The sequence below is a fragment of the Dipodomys spectabilis genome, unplaced genomic scaffold (assembly GCF_019054845.1).
Source record: "Dipodomys spectabilis isolate Male_0828 unplaced genomic scaffold, ASM1905484v1 ptg000288l, whole genome shotgun sequence".
Lineage (NCBI taxonomy): Eukaryota > Metazoa > Chordata > Mammalia > Rodentia > Heteromyidae > Dipodomys > Dipodomys spectabilis.
This window is the reverse complement of record NW_024870965.1, coordinates 39312-58470: the sequence shown is the minus strand read 5'-3', so window position 1 is coordinate 58470 and position 19159 is coordinate 39312. Positions and strand designations below refer to the sequence as shown.

Sequence of the window (19159 nt, the reverse complement as noted above, 5' to 3'; positions counted from 1 at the left end):
ACAGAGACAGAGACAGAGACAGAGAGACAGAAACAGACACAGAGAGAGAGAGAGAGGAAGAGAGTGAAGACAAAGAAGACAAGAAGAAGAGGAGGAAGAGGAAGGGAGAGGAGATAAGAGAGGAAAGTTGAGAAGAGGAGAGAATAGAGAGAGAATCCTTCCAACTGAAAACTGGAACTCTGAATTGAAATGTAAAAGGCTGTCCATTTCCACAGAGCCTGGCTCTTGGGAAGGGAGTCTGGTCATCCTTCAGTCCCCACCTGCTTCCTCCTCCCCTGGGCATCTGTAAACAGATCTCCCTTGGGAGAGTGGAGGAGGAGCCACAGACTCTACCCACGTGTAAATCCAGAGCACGCTGTAGCTCGTCTTCAGGAAAACACAGTTCTGGGTTGTTGGGAGAGATACTATTGCAGCAAGTCTGGCGTGTTTCACGCTAGGGCTATCCACTGCTCATCCATCAAGCTGCTCTGCGCAAGTCTCAGAGACATTCAATCTCCTGCCCCCTCCCTCCTGCCACAAAATCCCTTCTAGAAGCTGCTGTAACCAAGCCATCAGGGTAGATGCTTCGATCTTTCCTGGCGTCTGTCCACCCTAAGCCAGAGAGAGAGAGGCAGTCACTTGATCAGCATTTGCTGAGTCTACAGATCGTCTGGACTAAAACCTGGCCGTCGCATTAGCCTTCAGGTGAAGGTTAACATGGGGGGACGGGTGCAGACTGCAGGGACAGGAGGACAGAGGGGAGGCAGGTAGACCCGAGAAGGAGAGTGGGAGAGGGGCTTAGAGAATCCTGGCAGTTGTACTGATATTGTCCAGTGTTGACCAGCCATTGAGCAGATGTTTCTGGAATGCCCCCATGTGCTCCTGAGAGCAGGAGGCATGACTAAAGTACAAATCAGTGCCGTCTCCGCCATTTTGGAGCCTATGATCTAACTGTGAAGACAAGTCCTTACTGTTTGAATATGAACTCTTTTTTTTTTTTTTTGGGTCTGGTCATGGGGCCTGAACTCTGGGCCTGGGCGCTGTCCCTCAGCTCTTCAGCTCAAGGCTAGCACTCTACAACTTAAGCCACAGTGCCACTTCCGGCTTTTTTTTTTTTCTGCTTATGTGGTGCTGAGGAATCGAACCCAGGGCCTCGTGCATGCAAGGCAAGCACTCTACCACTGAGCCACCTTCCCAGCCCCTGAATATGAACTCTTATAGGTTCATGTGTTGATTGCTTTAGTCCCCAGCTGGTGACACTGTTTTGGGAGATAGTAGAGACTTTGGGAAGTAGGGCCCAGCTAAAAGAAATGGGTCACAAGGGGTTTGAGTTTGAAGTTCACACCTTGTCCTTGGTCCTTCCCTCTCTTTGCCTCCTGTTGGTGGACAGCAGCCTCTGCCCCCGGCCCCGGCGGCCATGACGTCCTGCCTCAGCATAGACGCAGAATTAATGGAAGCAGGGACTAGGGACTGAAATCTTGCTACTATGAGCCAAAATAAACCCCGCCTTATTATATTATGTCAAGTATTGTCACAGAAACATAAAAGTTGACTAACTCAATCCTTAATTAAAAAATAATTTTCAGAGGCTGGGGGCTGGTGGCTCAAGACTATAATACCAGCTACTCAGGAGGCTGAGATCTGAGGATCATAGTTTGAAGCCAGATGAGGCAGGAAAGTTAATACTCTGTCTTAACCAATGACTGGGCACAGTCAACTATGAGGGAAACAGAAGTAGGAGGATGACAGCCCAGGCCAGCCTGTGCATAAAATAACCAAAGCACTCTGAGTGCAGAATCTACTTCCACCTGAAAAGAATTCATTCTTGGGATCCTGGATTGTGGGCTGGCCTGATGCTCAGACAAAAGCAAGCCTTGTGGGTAGAAGGATGGAGAGAAAGAAGAAAAAAGATATTTTAAGCTCCATTCAATGTGTGGTGGGATGGGCAAGGGACAATGAGGATTCAGAACCCACTATGCTTAGGGGACTCTCAAGGGGTAGGGGAGTGGAGTACCAGCAAAGGCACATTTTCAGGAACAGAGGATAGTAGGCTCTGTGGTCAAAGGACAAGGGCTCAGATCTGTGATATGTGACCTTGGGTGAGACATTTAACCTATATGAACTTTAAGAAATGGACAATGAGTATATAGAAAGTACTTATGGCTGGGCGATGGTGGTTCATGCCTATAATCCTAGCTATTCAGGATGCTGAGATGTAAGGATTGTGGTTCAAAGCCAGCCTAGGCAGAAAAGTCTGTGAAACTCTTATCTCCAATTACCAATTGACTGCCAAAAAAAAAAAAAAGAGGAGATGGGGAGCATTTGATCCTGAGCTCTGAAAAAAATTGTTGAAGTAGAGGTGTGGCTTGAGCTGTAGAACACTAGCATAAAAAGCTCAAGAAGAGAGCCGAGGACCTGAGTTCAAGCCTCAGAACCAACACACACACACACACACACACACACACACACACACACACACAGAGAGACAGAGAGAGCAGAAAATGAGAAGTCTAAGACTGATGGCAACTTTAGCAAAGTCTCTCATAAAAGTTAACAGGTAACAGTTAACTTTTTTTAGGGTAAGGACTATTGGAATGAAGTCAATTGAACGACCATAGCCTATCCTTATAAACTCAGGAGCTCAACGCCTTTGCTGTGATGGCTCATTCTATGTCAATTAGAGTGGGCCAGTGTGTTCATGCAAATAACGTTGGAATTAGACTCAGTAGACTTCCTTGCCAGATGTGATTGGGAATCATCCATCCAATCCATTGAGAGTTTGAATAGAACAAAAGGTGGAGGAGAAATTCTCCCTTCTTTCCCCAATTACTACTAACCTGAGATTTCTCATCTTCTCTTGTATTTTGACTAGGATTTACACCAGTGGCTTCTCTGGTAGTTCAGCTACTTGGCCGTGGATGGAATTACACCACTAGCTTTCTATAGTCTCCAGCTAACAGATAAATATATCATGAGATTTCTCAGCCTCCATAGTTACACGAGTCAACTCTGTTGGACTATCTATCATCTATCTATCAATTGATTGATCAATTGTTGACTTTGTTTCTTTGGAGAACCCTAACTATTCCTGACGATTGAATCAAAACAAAACAAAAAACCAGGCTCACAAGAGGCAGATATATAAACCAATATTAATAAACCAGTGGACAAGAAAAGTTAAGAGCCCAGGCTAGGGCATTACTCAGAAGAGTGAATAATGAAAATGGAATAAGAGCTAGGAAGAGCTTGGGTTCTTGAGGCCAAGGAACAGCAAAAATCTCTGACAAAGAGCTCTGTCAACTGTGAGTTAATGATACCTAATTAATTGTTCAGCTCTTAGCAACTACACATAGCTCCTTTAAGAAGCAAAAGAAGGGGGCTGGGAAGGTGGCTCAGTGGTAGAGCACTGCCTTGCATGCCTGAAGCCCTGGGTTCGATTCCTCAGCACCACATAAGCAAAAAAGAAAAAAGCTGGAAGTGGCGCTGTAACTCAAGTGGTAGAGCACTAGCCTTGAGCTGAAGAGCTGAGGGACAGCACCCAGGCCCAGAGTTCAGGCCCCACGACCGGACCCCCCCCCCAAAAAAAAAAAAGAGGCAAAAGAAGGTAACAGATCCTGAGTAAGACTAGACAAAGCATCCTTGTCCCATAAGACTACCAATCTCCTGTGCAAAAAGATGAAGGCCCACTATGCAGTACAGGTCACATTTTAAATTAATTAATTAATTAATTTTATTATGTTTGGGTAGTTGTATAAAGGGGTTTCAATTCAACATGTTAATTTACGAGTTCAATGCATCTTGATTAACGTCACCTCTTCCATCATTCAGGTCACTAGTTTGATATGCTCTTCTGACAGAGTAAGCATTTTGTGGATAATCTGTGGTTCTACAGGTTCAATTCAATTACCTTATTTCCAAGAGCTTGGAAATATCTCACCCTTTGTGCAGTCTGTTATTTGTATTAGCGTGACTTTTCATAAAATAAATATAGGGGCTCTAGCTATCTAGCTCAATGGTTAGAGCGCTGACCTGGCATGCGTGAGACCACGGGTTCAATTCCCCAGCACTGAAAACTAAACTAAACTGAAAGTCAAAATAAATATGAAAGGTTAAAGTTTGAGGCAGTGACCACCACTTTACTAAGTTGCTTTACTAAGCAACACGTGGTGGTAATCAAAACACCTGGTTGATTGTGTGCCTACATAAGACCTGCAAATCCTTAGCTCGGGGCTCTCCTCCTGGGCTCCGCTGTGTCCGAGTGTAGGATGAGGCCCGAGCTGCAGCCCGTTTAAATAAAACAGCTGTAGAGTCTGACTCTCGGTGGTCTTCTTGTGGGGGGTCCTGCGATCTTGGCAATACAAATATAGACACGTTGTAAGTCAAAAGCGCCCTTCACAGCTAGCATGATTGGGTTTTTCTGATTGAAAGTTAAAAAGAGCCAATCCTTCAGTCTCTTCTCTAGGTAAAACCACCCTTACACCTCCTAGTGATCATTAATGAGGAGGGCCAGAGGAAGCTCTGGAGGTAACGTCCTCCAAATCCAAGGTCCCAAATTGGCCACAGACGGTTCCATTACTTCAATTTGAGAAACACTGTTTATCACTTTCCAGACACTGATGATAAGGAATTGTCCTAAAGGAGCTATGAGTATTTGCTAAGGATTCACAGCTCAAGAAACATCAACAGCCACAGCAAAACCCCTAAAAAAACAAACAAACGTACAATGCTTAGCAAGTCCAGTGAACCTTAGCGTCCTAAGATCAGGTTTAACTCAGGCCACGGAACCTTCAGGGACAGTAACTTGAACTCGGTCCCGCAGTTTCTCTGCGCCGGCGCGCACACAGCGGACTCGCGGCCTTCCGGGCCACGCCTACACCACGCCCCCAGGATTCCCACCTTCTATTGGCTGTTCTGGGAAACAGCGCGAGCCAATCGCTGTAGACCTTAACGCCCTCCCACTCAGGATCACTTCCGCCGCTGAGGACAGTTTCCGCCCCGCTTGCCCGGCATCACCCGCGCGTCTGGAGTCAAGATGGAGGAGTATGCCCGAGAGCCGTGGTAAGCCTCACCCGCCGGCCTGGCCGTCCTCTTCCTCTTACGCTCTCGGTCTCCCAGGGTGCAGGCCCAGTTCCTCCGCGGCCGGGCTGGGCAGCGTGGGCAGGGCGGTTGTGAGCGGCCTGCTGCCCTCTCCGTCTTGGCGCCTCCAGCCCAGCCCCGCGTGACCTTGCGCTGGCTGAGTGGAGGCCCCGGCTTGGGCCCGGCGGCCGGGGCCCTTCCAGACGCCGGTGGCCGTCGGTCTGGCGGAGGGCCTGGTCATCCACTCTTGCCCGCTGAGGTGACCTTGGATGCGTCCCTGGTCCAGGGAGGGAGGATAGAGCTGGGCAGAGGAGGTGTCACTCTTGCAGGCTGCTTTGTAGGGGGTCGTGTGTCTGCAGGGTGAGTTACTCCAGATGAGCGGAGCGTAGACTCCACCCAAGGGGTCTGGATGAGCTCCCGTAGGCTGGTGCGTTGTCCCTGGCTTGAAATTCTTCCTTGGTGAGGGAGGGAACGAACAAGGTGTGTGTGGGGGGGGGGAGGATGAGTTAGTCTCGTGTGTCTTCTGAAAAGCTGTGCACCTGAGTGTATTCATTCAGCACTTACTGAATCAGAGCTCTGTGCTCGCTAGCATGAGCAAAACGGGCATATAGTTGTACAACAGCGTTTTAGCTACGATAAGGCCCAGGTTATCTTTGAGTTTAAAGCTTATAGGGTCATCAGTGAAATTGTGTTGGTCACCATCTTTCTGCTTGTAAGAGCAAAAGTCAAGTTATCTCAGGCATTTAGAATTTTTAATTGACTGCTTTCCTAACAGTATCCCTGTCGCTTATGTCCACCCCCACAACACACAGGGTATGTTTCAGCACCTCCTGGTTCTTCACACTTAACTCCTTCAAAGACAGTTGCCCACTTTATCATGCATGGATATGTAGGGCTAATTCACTGGATATGGTGTAATGACACAAGTTGGGGAGAGGTAATTTTTGTCGAATTAAAGCGCTGGGCTGGGAAGGTGGCTCAGTGGTAGAGTGCTTGCCTTGCATGCATGAGGCCCTGGGTTCGATTCTTCAGCACCACATAAGCAAAAAGAAAAAAAAGCCAGAAGTGGTGCTGTGGCTCAAGTGGTAGAGTGCTAGCCTTGAGCTGAAGAGCTGAGGGACAGTGCCCAGGCCCAGAGTTAAGGCCCCACGACCGGACCCCCCCCAAAAAAAAATTTCTCCTGTCCCCTGCACTGATGGCTCACACCTGTAATTCACTCAGGAGGCTGAGATTTGAGGATTATGGTGTGCAGCCAGCTCTGGCAGGAAAGTCTATGAGACTTGTCACCAATTAACAACCAAAAAGCTGACAGGGGACTGGTAGCTCAAGTAGTAAAGAGCCAGCCTTGAGTGGAAAAAGCTGAGGGACAGCACTCAGTCACTGAGTTCAAGCTCCAGTATCAGCATAAACAAAGAAAGTGTAAAAAAAAAATAAAATGTTTTCAGCCCTAAATGGTTGGGACACACCTGTAATCCCAGTGACCTGTAGTATATATGTCCTGAAACAGTGTATTTATGTTGTTAACTTTGTAGTAAAAACTGTTTTAGTCTTCTTTTACTTATAATGGGTTGAAATGAATGGGCTTTTATAACAGAATCCTAGAGTAATAGTTTTGTACTACTATTCAGTTTTGTTTAAATTACTCAGATTATATTGTGGCATTAATTGCAATGCTACATTTGGAAACTGGGTTTAAAGTTTTAATCTCTTAAATTGTTGGCCTCCAGCATATTAAATTGCTCTAATGCAAATGCTTCCTCAGACTCCTAGAAAGAATTGCAGACTTTAAAATTTTGTCTTTTATCTATATTGAGTTTTCATTGTTTTTTTTTTTTTTAAATTTACTGTGGCTGGAGAATCAGCATCATTAATTATAGTGTAATTTTTTTTCTGTATTTGTTTATTTGCTTTAGCACAGTACCTGACTTATAGCAGACATAGATTACAGCAGATATCAGTTGTTAACTGAATGAATTAGGAAATCAGGCTGGACTTGATTGTATGCCTGTATTCCTAGCACTCACTGATTGTATGCCTGTATTCCTAGCACTCACAGGCTGAAGGAGTATCTTGAATTCTAGCCACTCTTGTTGAGACTCTGGTCTCAACAAACCCAAAACAAAAGGAATAGAAAGTCAAACCTGGTTCACTGGTTCCATCCTGTAACCCCAGCTACTTGGGAATTGGGAGTCTGAGTCCAGGTTGGTCCTCGAATCTCATGAAAATTGATTGTGGAATTGGGAGTCTGAGTCCAGGTTGGTCCTCGAATCTCATGGTATATAACATGTGAACACTGTTATATATTACAGACAGTGGTAGACAATTTGCTCCAGGGAAGTTAGAATGAACTTGTGACTTTGAAATTATGTAATCATTTAATCACAATCAAAAAAAAAAAAAAAAAAAAAAAGAACCTCGGGGAAGGGAGGGAGGGAGGGGATGGTAGGGGGAAAACAATGGAGGGGGTAACAATGTTCAAGAGGAAGTGTACTCATAACCTCACTCATGTAACTGTGACCCTCTGTATAGTAGCTTTACAATAAAAAAAAAAAAAAAAAAAAAAAAAAAAAAAAAGAAAACATACCTTAACAAGAAAAAAGTGAATGTCCATTCCATTCTTCCTTGATTAGATGACTAGAGGCTGAGTATGATATGAATGAGTTCAGTAGGTATTATCTTTGTCTATATTTGATAGGCCAGACATTTATTGGTTGCAATGAGTCCTGCTTTGGGATCTGCTATATCCCTTACTGTGTTACCAAAATATGGATCACGGATAGGAAATAAGGTGATCTTTTGTTCATCTGTTCTCAGCCCTTGGAGAATTGTGGATGACTGTGGTGGAGCCTTTACAATGGGTACCATAGGTGGCGGCATCTTCCAAGCCATCAAAGGTTTTCGAAATTCTCCTGTGGTAAGTGGATGGACTTCTCTTTTCATCCCTTGGAACCATGGTTTGGTAATATTGCAGGTGGCCTTGTGGGTGGGTTAGAAGTGTATTTAGTCCGAATGCATTCTGTATTGATCCGCTTAGATTTGTTTTATTATAGGGAGTGAACCACAGACTACGAGGGAGTTTGACAGCTATTAAAACCAGGGCTCCCCAGTTGGGAGGTAAGCAGAACTTTTCCATTTGTATAACAGACTATTCTTTCCTTTTTATTTGAAGATGGAACCATAGATGGAACCATACTGTCTCCCCTTTTCCCTCCCTCCATACCTGCCCGCCTGGTTTTTCGAGACAGGGTCTTGCTTTGCAGCTCAGGTTGGCCCCCACATTTGCAGTCATCCTGCTTCATTCCATGTTCTAGGATTACAAGTGTGCACCATTATGCCTAGAAAACTGTTTTTTCTTTCTTTCAGTTATTCTAGTTAGTGGTTTAGTTTTGTTATTACTTGTTTTCACTGGTTTATAAAGTTAATGGTTTTAGTTTGATTTAACAACTTACCACAGACCATATCCCTGTCCTTCCCTTTCCCTTTCCCTTTCCCTGTCCCCTTCCCTTTCCCCTCCCTCCCTCCTTCCCTCCCCCCTCTTTCCTTCCTTCCTCCTCTCCCCTCCCTTCCTCTCCCCTTCCCTCCCTTCTCTTTTCTTTCTTTCGTTGGTTGTGAGGCTTGAGCTCAGGGCTTAGGCATTGTCCTTGAGCTTTACTGCTCAAGTTTTTGACCACAGAGCCACTTCAGCTTTCTGGTGGTTAACTGGAGATAAATGTTTCATGGAGTTTCCTGCCCACTTTGGCTTTGAACCACACTTCTCAGATCTCAGCCTCTTGAGTAGCTAGGCTAACAGGCATAACTGGCACCCAGCTAAGTTGATTTAATTTTTTGGTTGCGGAGCTTGAACTCAGGGCCTGGGCGCTGTATCTGAGCTTTTTAACTCAAGGCTAGTGCTCTACCACTTTGAGCCACAACACTCCTGTAGGTTCTTGACTTAGGTTTTGTTCAATATAACAATTCTTGACACAGATATGTGTATTTAATTTAGAAAAATCCAAATCATGCCACCTGTTATATGACCCAAAATTGCTGACAGTTAAAGTCTTGGTGGTATTTTTTCTAGATTTTGCTTGTACTAGTATATGTGTGTAGGGTTCTTTGCTTATTTTACAAAATTGTTTTGTGTATATGTGTGTGTTAGGTGAAATTTATGTACAAAGAAATCTGGTTAAGGTTGATTTTAGCTTTGTGCTTCAGTAATGAAGGACAAGGAGGAGGGAGGGAAGGTCGGCTCATTTGGCACTTCATTCATTTTAACTATTTGTAGCATTCATTTGCCACTTCAGCATGCATTGATTATGCCTATAATACATTCCAGAATAACTGTTTTTTTTTCCTCTTTCATCATTGTTTTTCATAGACTAAGTGTCACTTAATGAGCAAAGGGAAAATAAAAATAAGCAAAATTATAAAAAGGAAAGGAGGTAGTAGGGTGATTTAGTTTGGTTATTGTTGTTTAAACAGAGATAAGCTTTTTATGAAAAAGTTTACCCCTTTTTAAGCTAGACTCTTGTGGCTCATGTTTGTAATCCTATATACTCAGGAGGCTGGAGGCTGAGATCTGAGAATTGAAGTTCAAAGTCAGCCTGAACAGAAAAAGTGTATTAGACTCTTATCTTCAGCTATCCAGTAAAAACTGGAAGTGGAGCTATGGCTAAAGTAGTAGAGCAGCATCCTTGCACAAAAAAAGCCAAGTAGTAGTTTAAGGCCCTGAGTTCAAGCTCAAGTACTGGCATCAGAGTTTATAGAGTTTTAGACATTTACAGCCTCTTTTAGGCCTGCCTAATTTCCTTTTTAGTTTGTTTTGCGGTCTTGGATTGTACCCAGGACCTTGGCATGCTAGATAAAAGTCTTGGTTCAAAGCAATATCTTCAGTCCTTGTGTGATTTTTTTTTTTTTTGCCAGGTCTGGGGCTTGAACTCAGGGTGTGGGTGCTGTCCCTGCGCTTCTTTTGCTCAAGGCTAGCACTCTACCACTTGAGTCATGGCACCACTTTCTGGCTTTTTCTGTGTATGTGGTCCTGAGGAATGGAACCCAGGCCTTCATGCTTGCTAGGCAAGCATTCTACCACTGAGCCACCTTCCCAGCCCCTTGTGTGATTTCTTAGAAGTATTGGCCCATTTCTAATTTTCTAGCTGATAGAGTACCGTCAAGCTTTATTTAAAGGTAAGTGTTTTGATAGTTGTTCAGTGTTGATTTAAACAATGTTTGTTTGAAGGACAATAGTTTTGAGATTACAGAAAGTGGTATTTAGATTTATACTTGATAATATAAGGTGAAAACAAAAACTGAAATTAGTATTTTTTTTTTAATAAAATAGGTAGCTTTGCCATTTGGGGTGGTCTGTTCTCCATGATTGACTGTAGTATGGTTCAAGTCAGAGGAAAAGAAGATCCCTGGAACTCCATCACTAGTGGTGCCTTAACGGGAGCCATCCTGGCCGCCAGAAGTAAGCTGTCATTACAGACACCTTAGTGGAAGCCATTGGTTTCCATGTGATGACATCTGCAGTATAGAAAGCTAGCTGAGCATTGCTTCATTTGGTATAGCATGCATGTGTGAATATATGTGGTGATTTGAAAAAAGGTCGGGGAGGGGTGTGTTTACTTAGAATGCTTGAGAATGTACTTCTTTTTGTTGCTGTTAGCTTTTTCAGACAGGGACTTGGTAAGTAGCCCAACCCGGACACATTCTAACTTTTGATCCTCCTGCATCAGATTCCTGAATGCTGGGATTTATAGCTAAACTATATGATTTCCTTTTGTTTTTCCAGTGCTGGAAATTAAACCCAGGCACTTGCACATGCTACACAAGCACTTTACTACTGAGCTACATTCCCAGCTCTTGAGAGCATAGAGTCTTTTTGTTTTGTTTTGGGGTTGTTTTTTTTTTTTTGGTCAGTCGTGGGGCCTGAACTCTGGGCCTGGACACTGTCCCTCAGCTCTTCAGCTCAAGACTAGTACTCTACCTCTTGAGCCATAGCACCATGTCTGGCTTTTTCTGCTTATGTGGTGCTGAGGAATCGAACCCAGGGCCTCATGCATGCACGGCTAGCACTACCACTGAGCCACCTTCACAGCCCCGGGAGTTCTTAACCATATATTACAGTGGTTAAGAACAGTTCAGGTCCGAGTTTGAGCCATTTATTGGCTGTGTCACTGAGCAGAGTTTCTGTGCTCTGTTTTCATGAATCCTACAGACCGCATAGGATTCTTAGGAATAAAAAATTTTAAGCCATCTTCTGAATCTTTGGGACTGAGGGCAAATGAGAATTCCTTTGGGCTGTTTACAAACAAAAATAATCTTCAGATAGGCTTTGTAGACTGTGGTTTTTGTCACAGTCAATGAGCTGTGCCATTCTGGCATGAAAGCCTCCACAAGCAGTACATAAATGGGAGAATATGCCTGTATTCCAGTATAGCTTTATTTACAAAGGCTGGCAGTGGGCTGAATTTGACCTGTAGGATGTAGTTTGCAATGTGGGTTTAGGAATGGAAGATGCAAATCACCATATGGACAGCTGTTTAAAGTAGTCTTTGTTACTGATGTATGTCTTCAGACGGACCGGTGGCCATGGTTGGGTCAGCAGCAATGGGAGGCATTCTCCTAGCTTTAATTGAAGGAGCTGGTATCTTGTTGACAAGATTTGCCTCTGCACAGTTTCCCAATGGTGAGTTTTCTTTCTCAATATCATATCTCAGACACTTTGGAATGGTTTCCTGATGTCATGAAGGAACAACTTTATTGCTAAAATTGGATAGTTGCTGATATCTCTATTAAATATTAATGTGCTGTATATTATGAAGACTATAGTAATAGGTTCAGCTTCTAGTAGAAAAAGTAACTGTTATGTTGAAAAACATATCCATTATGTTTAGCTAGTCACAGTGATAAAGAATGCTTTGGTTACTTAATTTGTTGGTCTTTCTTCATATAGCTCAGATGTCAACGGTGTTCATCTACTTAGTCTGAGAAATTTCTGGTCATTCTTCAGATGTTTGAAGTAGTGTTCAGTAGTCGACAGGTCTGCGAATGTGGCTTAGTGGTAGAGTGTTTGCCTAGCATGCATGAGGCCCTGGGTTTGATTGCTTAGTATCACATAAAGAGAAAAAGCAAGGCCGGGCGCTGGTGGCTCACGCCTGTAATCCTAGCTACTCAAGAGGCTGAGATCTGAGGATCGCGGTTCAAAGCCAGCCCGGGCAGGAGAGACCGTGAGACTCCTATCTCCAATAAACCACCAGAAAACCGGAAGTGGCGCTGTAGCTCAAGTGGTAGAGCGCTCGCCTTGAGCTGAAGAGCTGAGGGACAGCGCCCAGGCCCAGAGTTCAAGCCCCACGACCGACAAAAAAAAAAAAAAGAGAGAGAAAAAAGCCAGAAGTGACACTGTGGCTCAAGTGGTAGAGCTCTAGCCTTGAGCACAGAGAGGCTTAGGGACAGAGCCTATGCCCTGAGTTCAAGCCCTTGCACTAGCAAAAAAAAAAACCAGTAGTTGACAACAAAGGTTTTTAAAGAATGTAAAAAGATTGGCTAGAATTATATTGAAGTGGTAATGATGTGTATCTTTGGCTTGTCTCTTTTACCCAGCATTCTGAAGTTTTCTATAATGGATAGTATTTTCATATTGAATTAAAAAAGTATCATGGAGTGAAGTACTTGGAAAGCTTCAGGGAATTCTTCCACTTTAGTTCTCTTTTGTTTTTTTTTTTTTCATCTACTTTAGTTTCCCTGAAGGAAAAAAGAAAAAAAAAAGAGATTTAAATTTTCTCTCAAAGTCTTGTAAGAGCCTTGTATTTTTTTCCCCTAGACCCAGGCTCTGTCCTTTGAACACCAAACCTGTGATTGTTGTGTAGCAAGCCGGGGCTGTCTTCTCATTTTAGAGTCCCTTCCGTAATAATTGCTTATATAAAGTTGGATTGCTGAGTTCTTCTAAAACAGGATTATGGTACTTAAACTTTGAGAAAATAATTTTAAATAAGCTATTGAACAATACATCAAGAGGTAGGAGAGTGTCTTCTGGTCTTTTTTTTTTTTTTTTTTGGTTGGCCATGGGGATTGAATTCAGGGCCTCGGCACTCTTCCCTCAGCTCTTCAGCTCAAGGCAAGTGCTCTACCACTTGAGCCACAGTGCCACTTCCGGTTTTCTGATGGTTTATTGGAGATAAGAGTTTCTCAGCCTTTCCTGCCCGGGCTGGCTTTGAACTGTGATCCTCACATCTCAGCCTCTTGAGTAACTAGGATTACAGGCGTGAGCCACTGGTGCCGGGCCAGTCTTTTTTTTAAGAGGTTAGTGACTCCTTTATTATTGAGTACCATGCAAAGTAGACATCTGTGGTAAGTCAGGAAGAAATCTTTTGCATTTACATCAAGAACACATATACTCTAATGAAATAAAACAGACATAAGTACATGTTTGGGTTTTTTTGTTGTTGTTTTTTGCTTGTCCTGGGGCTAGAACTCTGGGCTTGAGTGCTATCCCTGAGCTCCTTTTGCTCAAGACTAGTGCTCTACCACTTGAGCCACAGTACCACTCTGTGCTTTTTCTGTGATTAATTGTAGATCAGAGTCTCCAGGACTTTCCTGCCTGGGCTGGTTTCAAACCGGATCCTCAGATCTCAGCCTCCTGAATAACTAGGATTATCGGTATGAGCCACCGGCACCGGGCTACAAGTACATGTTTTAAAAGACCAAAAGACAAAGTACATGTTTTAGTGTACTCTTCCAGTCTTGATAGATCACAACTTCTTGCAGCAACTGCTTTAGGAGTGGTTCCTTCTTGATCTGATGCGTCCATGTGATGTAATGTCCTTGGTTGCCATTCGGAAGCATTAGGAAGACTGGTCATCATGTTACACTGAACTTGGAGGTAGGCAGATCTGTAGAGAAATTCAGGTTGCAGTTAAGTAGCACCTAATTTTTAATCCGATGGGGTCACTTTCTCCAGAGACTTGTTCTTTTTAATGCGTGATTCTCACATTCTCTCAAAACTCCGTTTTGTTTCTGGATTGCAGGTCCTCAGTTCGCTGAAGACCCCTCCCAGTTGCCTGCAAGCCAGTTGCCGTCCTCACCTTTTGGAGACTATCGACAATATCAATAGATTTCTTTCCCAGGATTTCTTTAACCGAATGAGCAGTAGTTCAAGAAGGATTTCAGATCAAGTTACATACAATCTGTTTTTACAACTATAGGTGGGACAACTGTGGCCAAGTAGGCCATGAAGAGACATTGAGCACTATTTTCTATTTAAAGGAACATGGGAGGAGGATAAACGACGCTGCGTTTATTTATACACACTTGGATTGCATTGTGATCAGAATGAATGTCTAATATCATTAAAAGTGCTTAGAAGATGAAGGACCAAAGGGCAGATAACAGTGAGACATGATCATCAATTGGGGACTTCTCTACCTGGTTATATGTGTACAGTTGATGAAACAATAAAAAGCTCCTGGAACTTATTCCTTTTAAGATTAAGTTGTAGAGGTCTACTTTTCATACCAAGTATACTACAGAAATGCATATTTTCTACTAGCCCCTCATCTCCCCTAACATGAATGATGTATGAGAAGACTTATGCAGAGTCAGCACCATCTTTTCCCAGTGAAATGTGTTATGGATTGAAGGACATGGTAAAATACATACCCACTTTGAAAGTAGACTATGCTATGTTTTAGTTTTGAGGATGCTGGATACAAACTCCTAACCTTTAGGGCTACTGTATCTTGATCCTGGTCATCAGAAACCTTCCCACAACCAACTTATTTTCAATATATCAAATTCTGTACAAGAAGACTTTTTGAAAAAATGTTCAGTATTGATTATGCTTGTAAGTAAAGTAGAGGCAGGGCATGGTAGCACATACCTCAATCCCACCCAGCACTTGGGGGGCAAAAGTAGGATCTGAGTTTGAGGGTAGCCTGACTTGCCCTCCCTCAAAACTCAAAAAAAAAATTGTTTTTAATTAGAAAAGAAAATGTATATGGTTTTTAATGAGTTTCAAGTTTTCTGAAGCTGCCCTTCATAAGGACTATGTGATGTCTGGTTGGTCTGGAAGTTGTGCTTGGATTTGCTCCTGGTTGTGTTGGACTGCCTGCCTACTCTGGCAATGCCTGCATGAAGTGGAGAACAAACCCATGTGGGCACTAACTCAGTGCTAACTGTGATCATTGGGATTTTTTAAATTATAAGATATACATAATATTTGTAAGTACAGTGACATGTAAATAGGAGCACAGTGTTGTATTATGTGTACTCAGAACGTTGCCACCATCACTGAAATTAACTCTGTGCCTGTTCTCTCCTCCTCCAGCCTGTGGTAACTACAGTTCTGCTTTCTGTTTGATTTCCCCCCATTCTAGATACCTCATATAAGTGGAACCATAAAATATTTGGCCTGTCTGTCTTCACTTAGCATGTGCACCCATGTGGAAGCCCATGTCAAAATGCATTTTATGACTGAGTGATATTCCATTGTACGCATGTGCCATGCTGTTCATTCATTTGTTGACGGTCATGAACTGTTTCTAATTTTCGTCTGTGGGGAATTAAGTGTTGGCGTACAAGTGTCTGCCTGAGTCCTTTCCTTTAGCTGACTTGGATGTACACCTAGGAGTGAGGTTGCTGGGTCATATGATAGTTCTATGTTTAACTCCATGGAACAGCCAAACCATTTTCCACAACGGCTGCACCATTTTAGTGTTCCCAAGAGTAATTCAAGAGGGTTCCAGTTTCTCCACATCCTTGCCAACATTTGTTACTTGTTATGTTTGGTTGTTACTCCCCCGTCCCAGGTGCTGGAGATCCACTCATGGATGGAACTACATTCCCCTCCTTCCAGCCTCTTAAAGTTTTGTTTTGTAGGTCATGGGGCTTGAACTCTAGGCCTGGGTGCTGTCCCTGAGCTCTTCAGCTCAAGGCTAGTGCTCTACCACTTGAGCCACAGTGCCGCTTCCTCTCAAAGTTTTTTGCTTAAATGGCCATACTGAGTATATCTAAAGTGCTATCTCATTTATTTTGGTCTGGAGGTTGGTTTTTAGTGTTGCATTTTGGTTTGGTTTTGTACTTTGGAGACAGAGCCATGCTTGGTTTTGGTCTGCATTTCTGTAAACACTGACCATCCTGAGCTTCCATGTGGGTGCAGATTGGAGCATTCATGTACATATTGGCCGCTGGCATTTTCTTTGGAGATACTTGTTTTTAAATCTCTAGCTCTTCAGCCTTCAGTCATAAGTATAAGGAGATGCATATCAGAAAAGCAGTTCAAGCAGAATATACTAAGTTGCAGAGAAAATGCTTTATGGGATGTCCTAAAAGCCTTCTTTTAAGTAGCTTGTCAGTTTGGAAAGTAAGATTCTATTATAGGACTGGATTCTACTTACTAGAGGCTGGATTTTATGGGATGCTGGTGTGTTTTTTTTTCTGTATTATCGGTTAACTCAGTGTCTCTGACCCAGAATACCAGAGGCAATTCTTGTGTCTGGATGAATTTTGTGGAATTAGGGATACAGTAGAAGAAAGAAAGATGAAGAATGGATGGGAAGGTAGTTTGGGGGAGGGCTTCTTACGTTTTCTGCTGCCACACGCAGGACATTTGTTTATTGTACCAGTACTAGGGCTTGAACTTAAGACTTGTGCTTGGCTTTTTCACTCCAAGCTGCCCTTTATGAGTTGAAACGTGGCTCCACTTCTGGCTTTTTGCTGGTTAGTTGGAGATAAGATAAGCCCTGGCTGGCTTCAAACTATAATCTTCAGAACTCGGCCTCCTGAGTAGCTAGGATGACAGGCACGAGCAACCATTGTCCAGCTAAAATTTCTGACAGAACAATTGCAGAAACAAGCCTGGGAGTGTGGCTTAATGGTAGAGTGCTTGACTAGCATGCATGAAACCCTGGGTTCGATTCCTTAGTACCACATACACAGAACAAACCAGAAGTGGTGCTGTGGCTCAAGTGGTAGAGTGCCAGCTTTGAGTAAAAGAAGCTCAGGGACAGTGTGTAGGCTCTTGAGTTCAAGCCCCAGGACTGGCAAAAATAGAAAAAAAAAAAAAAACAATTGCAGAAACAAGCAGATGTCAAGTTTACCCTAGTTTTATTTTTCCTAGAAAACCGGTTAGTTGTCTCAATTTCAGAGTTAATGCCTGCAGAAAGACCCATCTGTTTTTCTCTCTTTCCTAGTGTCTGACACGTGTGAAGTTGGCATGAGGTAGTGGAATTCTGTTAGGGTTTAGAAGACAGGTGCACCTACTATTGGGTATGCAGCTGCTGGGGGGTAAAATACTGCAGCCTTTAAAAGTGGTCAGAGCTCCACCTTGTGGTGTGTTTTTAGTTAAACTTAACTGAATTATTAGTCTTACAGATCAGTGTGCCACCCTTAAAGAATACCACCACACCGTTTCCACCTGAATTGGCTGTAGCCTCTTTCTTCCTACTGTGGCAGAGTTGAAAACTTGTGACAGAGACTCCCTGAGCTACATCCAGCCCAGGAAGCTTTTCAAAGAAATGTAATAATAGGCTGGGAATATGGCTCAGTAATAGAGTGTTTGCCTAGCATGCATGAAGCCCTGGGCTCAATTCCTCAGTTCCACATAAACAGAAAAAAGCTGGAAGTGGTGCTGTGGCTTAAGAAGTAGAGTGCTAGCCTTGAACACAGAGAGGCTCACGGACAGTGCCCAGGCCCTAGTTCAAGCCTCAGGACAGGCCAAAAAAAAAAAAAAAGTAACAATTACGACAGTTTAGGTAAGCAAATGTAATATATATTAAATATTCCTGTACCCTCCATAATACAAGAAATACGTATTCCTTACACAGTTTCATTTTTTTGTTTTATTTTGAGACAATTTCACTGTATAGCCCAGCATGCTCTCAAATATGAGATCATTCTGCCTCAGCTTCCTGAGAGCTGGGACTACAGGTATGCATCACATGAACTGTAGTAGTTTGTTACACCAGTGTCCATAAACTACATCATTTGTTTCTGTGAGAAATAAGTTTGCCAACCAGAGTACTAGTTTGTATATTGTTCTTTTCAGTCTTCCAGTATCTACTCAAAACTAAATATCCTTGGATATTTAAATCTGTTACATTTTCCCCCAACCTCTTCAGTGTGGTTTTGTCAAGACAGTCACCTTCATTTCCTCAGTCTTCATGCTCTTTCTACATCCTGGTAGGCTTAAGTTTTATTTCATTAAAATTCACTCCTTGGGGAAGTTTATGGATTTTAGCAAGTGGCATCGAGATGAGTACCCACCACCACAGGTCCATACAGAATAGTTAGATAACCCCAAAATTTCCTCATGCTCCCCTTATAGCTATTCCCCCCTCCATTTCCTCTAACAATGCCCCATTACTCATTCATTCACTAGGTGAAGGATGCTAGAATTGTTTCCAATTTTGACAATTATGAGTAAAGTTGCTATAAAGTCACTTTTTTGTGTGAACATCTTTTCATCTCGGGTAAATAACAATTTGCTCTGCTTCCAGCGTTTTTCTCTGTGTAGACCCAAATGCTATAATCTCATTCATATTTGTTGGTGGTGGTAGTGGTGGTCGTGGAGCTTGAACTCAGGGCCTGAGCACTGTCCCTGAGCTCTTCAGCTCAAGGCTAGCACTCTACCACTTGAGCCACAGCGACTTTTTCTGTGTATGTGGAGCTGAGGAATGGAACCCAGGACCTCATGCATGCGATGCAAGCACTCTACCACTGAACCACCTTCCCAGCTCTCATTCATATTTCTACTGTCTAATGAGCTTTAACATTTCTAACAGTAAGTCTGCTAGTAATTAATCTTCCTTTTTGTACAAGATTATCTTTATTTTTTGACAAAAATTTAGGTTATTAGGCTTTAAAATTATTATTGTTGTTCTTATTTTGGTTGTGGGGCTTGAACTTGGGGCCTGGGCTCTGTTTGGGAGCTTTTTGCTCAAGGCTAGTGCTCTGTCACTTTGAGCCTCAGCTTCACTTTCCGTTTTCTGGTAGTTAATTGGAGATAAGAATCTCAGACTTTTCCTTCCTGGACTGGCGTGGAGCTGATCCCTTAGATCTCAGCCTCTGAGTAGCTAGGATTATAAGGGTGAGTCATCAGTGCTCAGCTAAAAATTATTTTAATTATTTA

General features: G+C 43.1%; 1 protein-coding gene across 1 annotated transcript; it reads left to right on the top strand.

Moving 5' to 3' along the window:
• The first annotated feature begins 4962 nt into the window (after positions 1-4962).
• Positions 4963-14507, top strand: Timm17a (translocase of inner mitochondrial membrane 17A). Its single transcript, XM_042701260.1, has 6 exons — positions 4963-5037; positions 7870-7969; positions 8106-8169; positions 10373-10501; positions 11612-11722; positions 14061-14507. Exons 1-6 carry the CDS (start codon positions 5012-5014, stop codon positions 14144-14146), a joined length of 516 nt encoding a protein of 171 aa, XP_042557194.1. The 5' UTR covers positions 4963-5011; the 3' UTR covers positions 14147-14507.
• The last annotated feature ends 4652 nt before the right edge of the window (positions 14508-19159 follow it).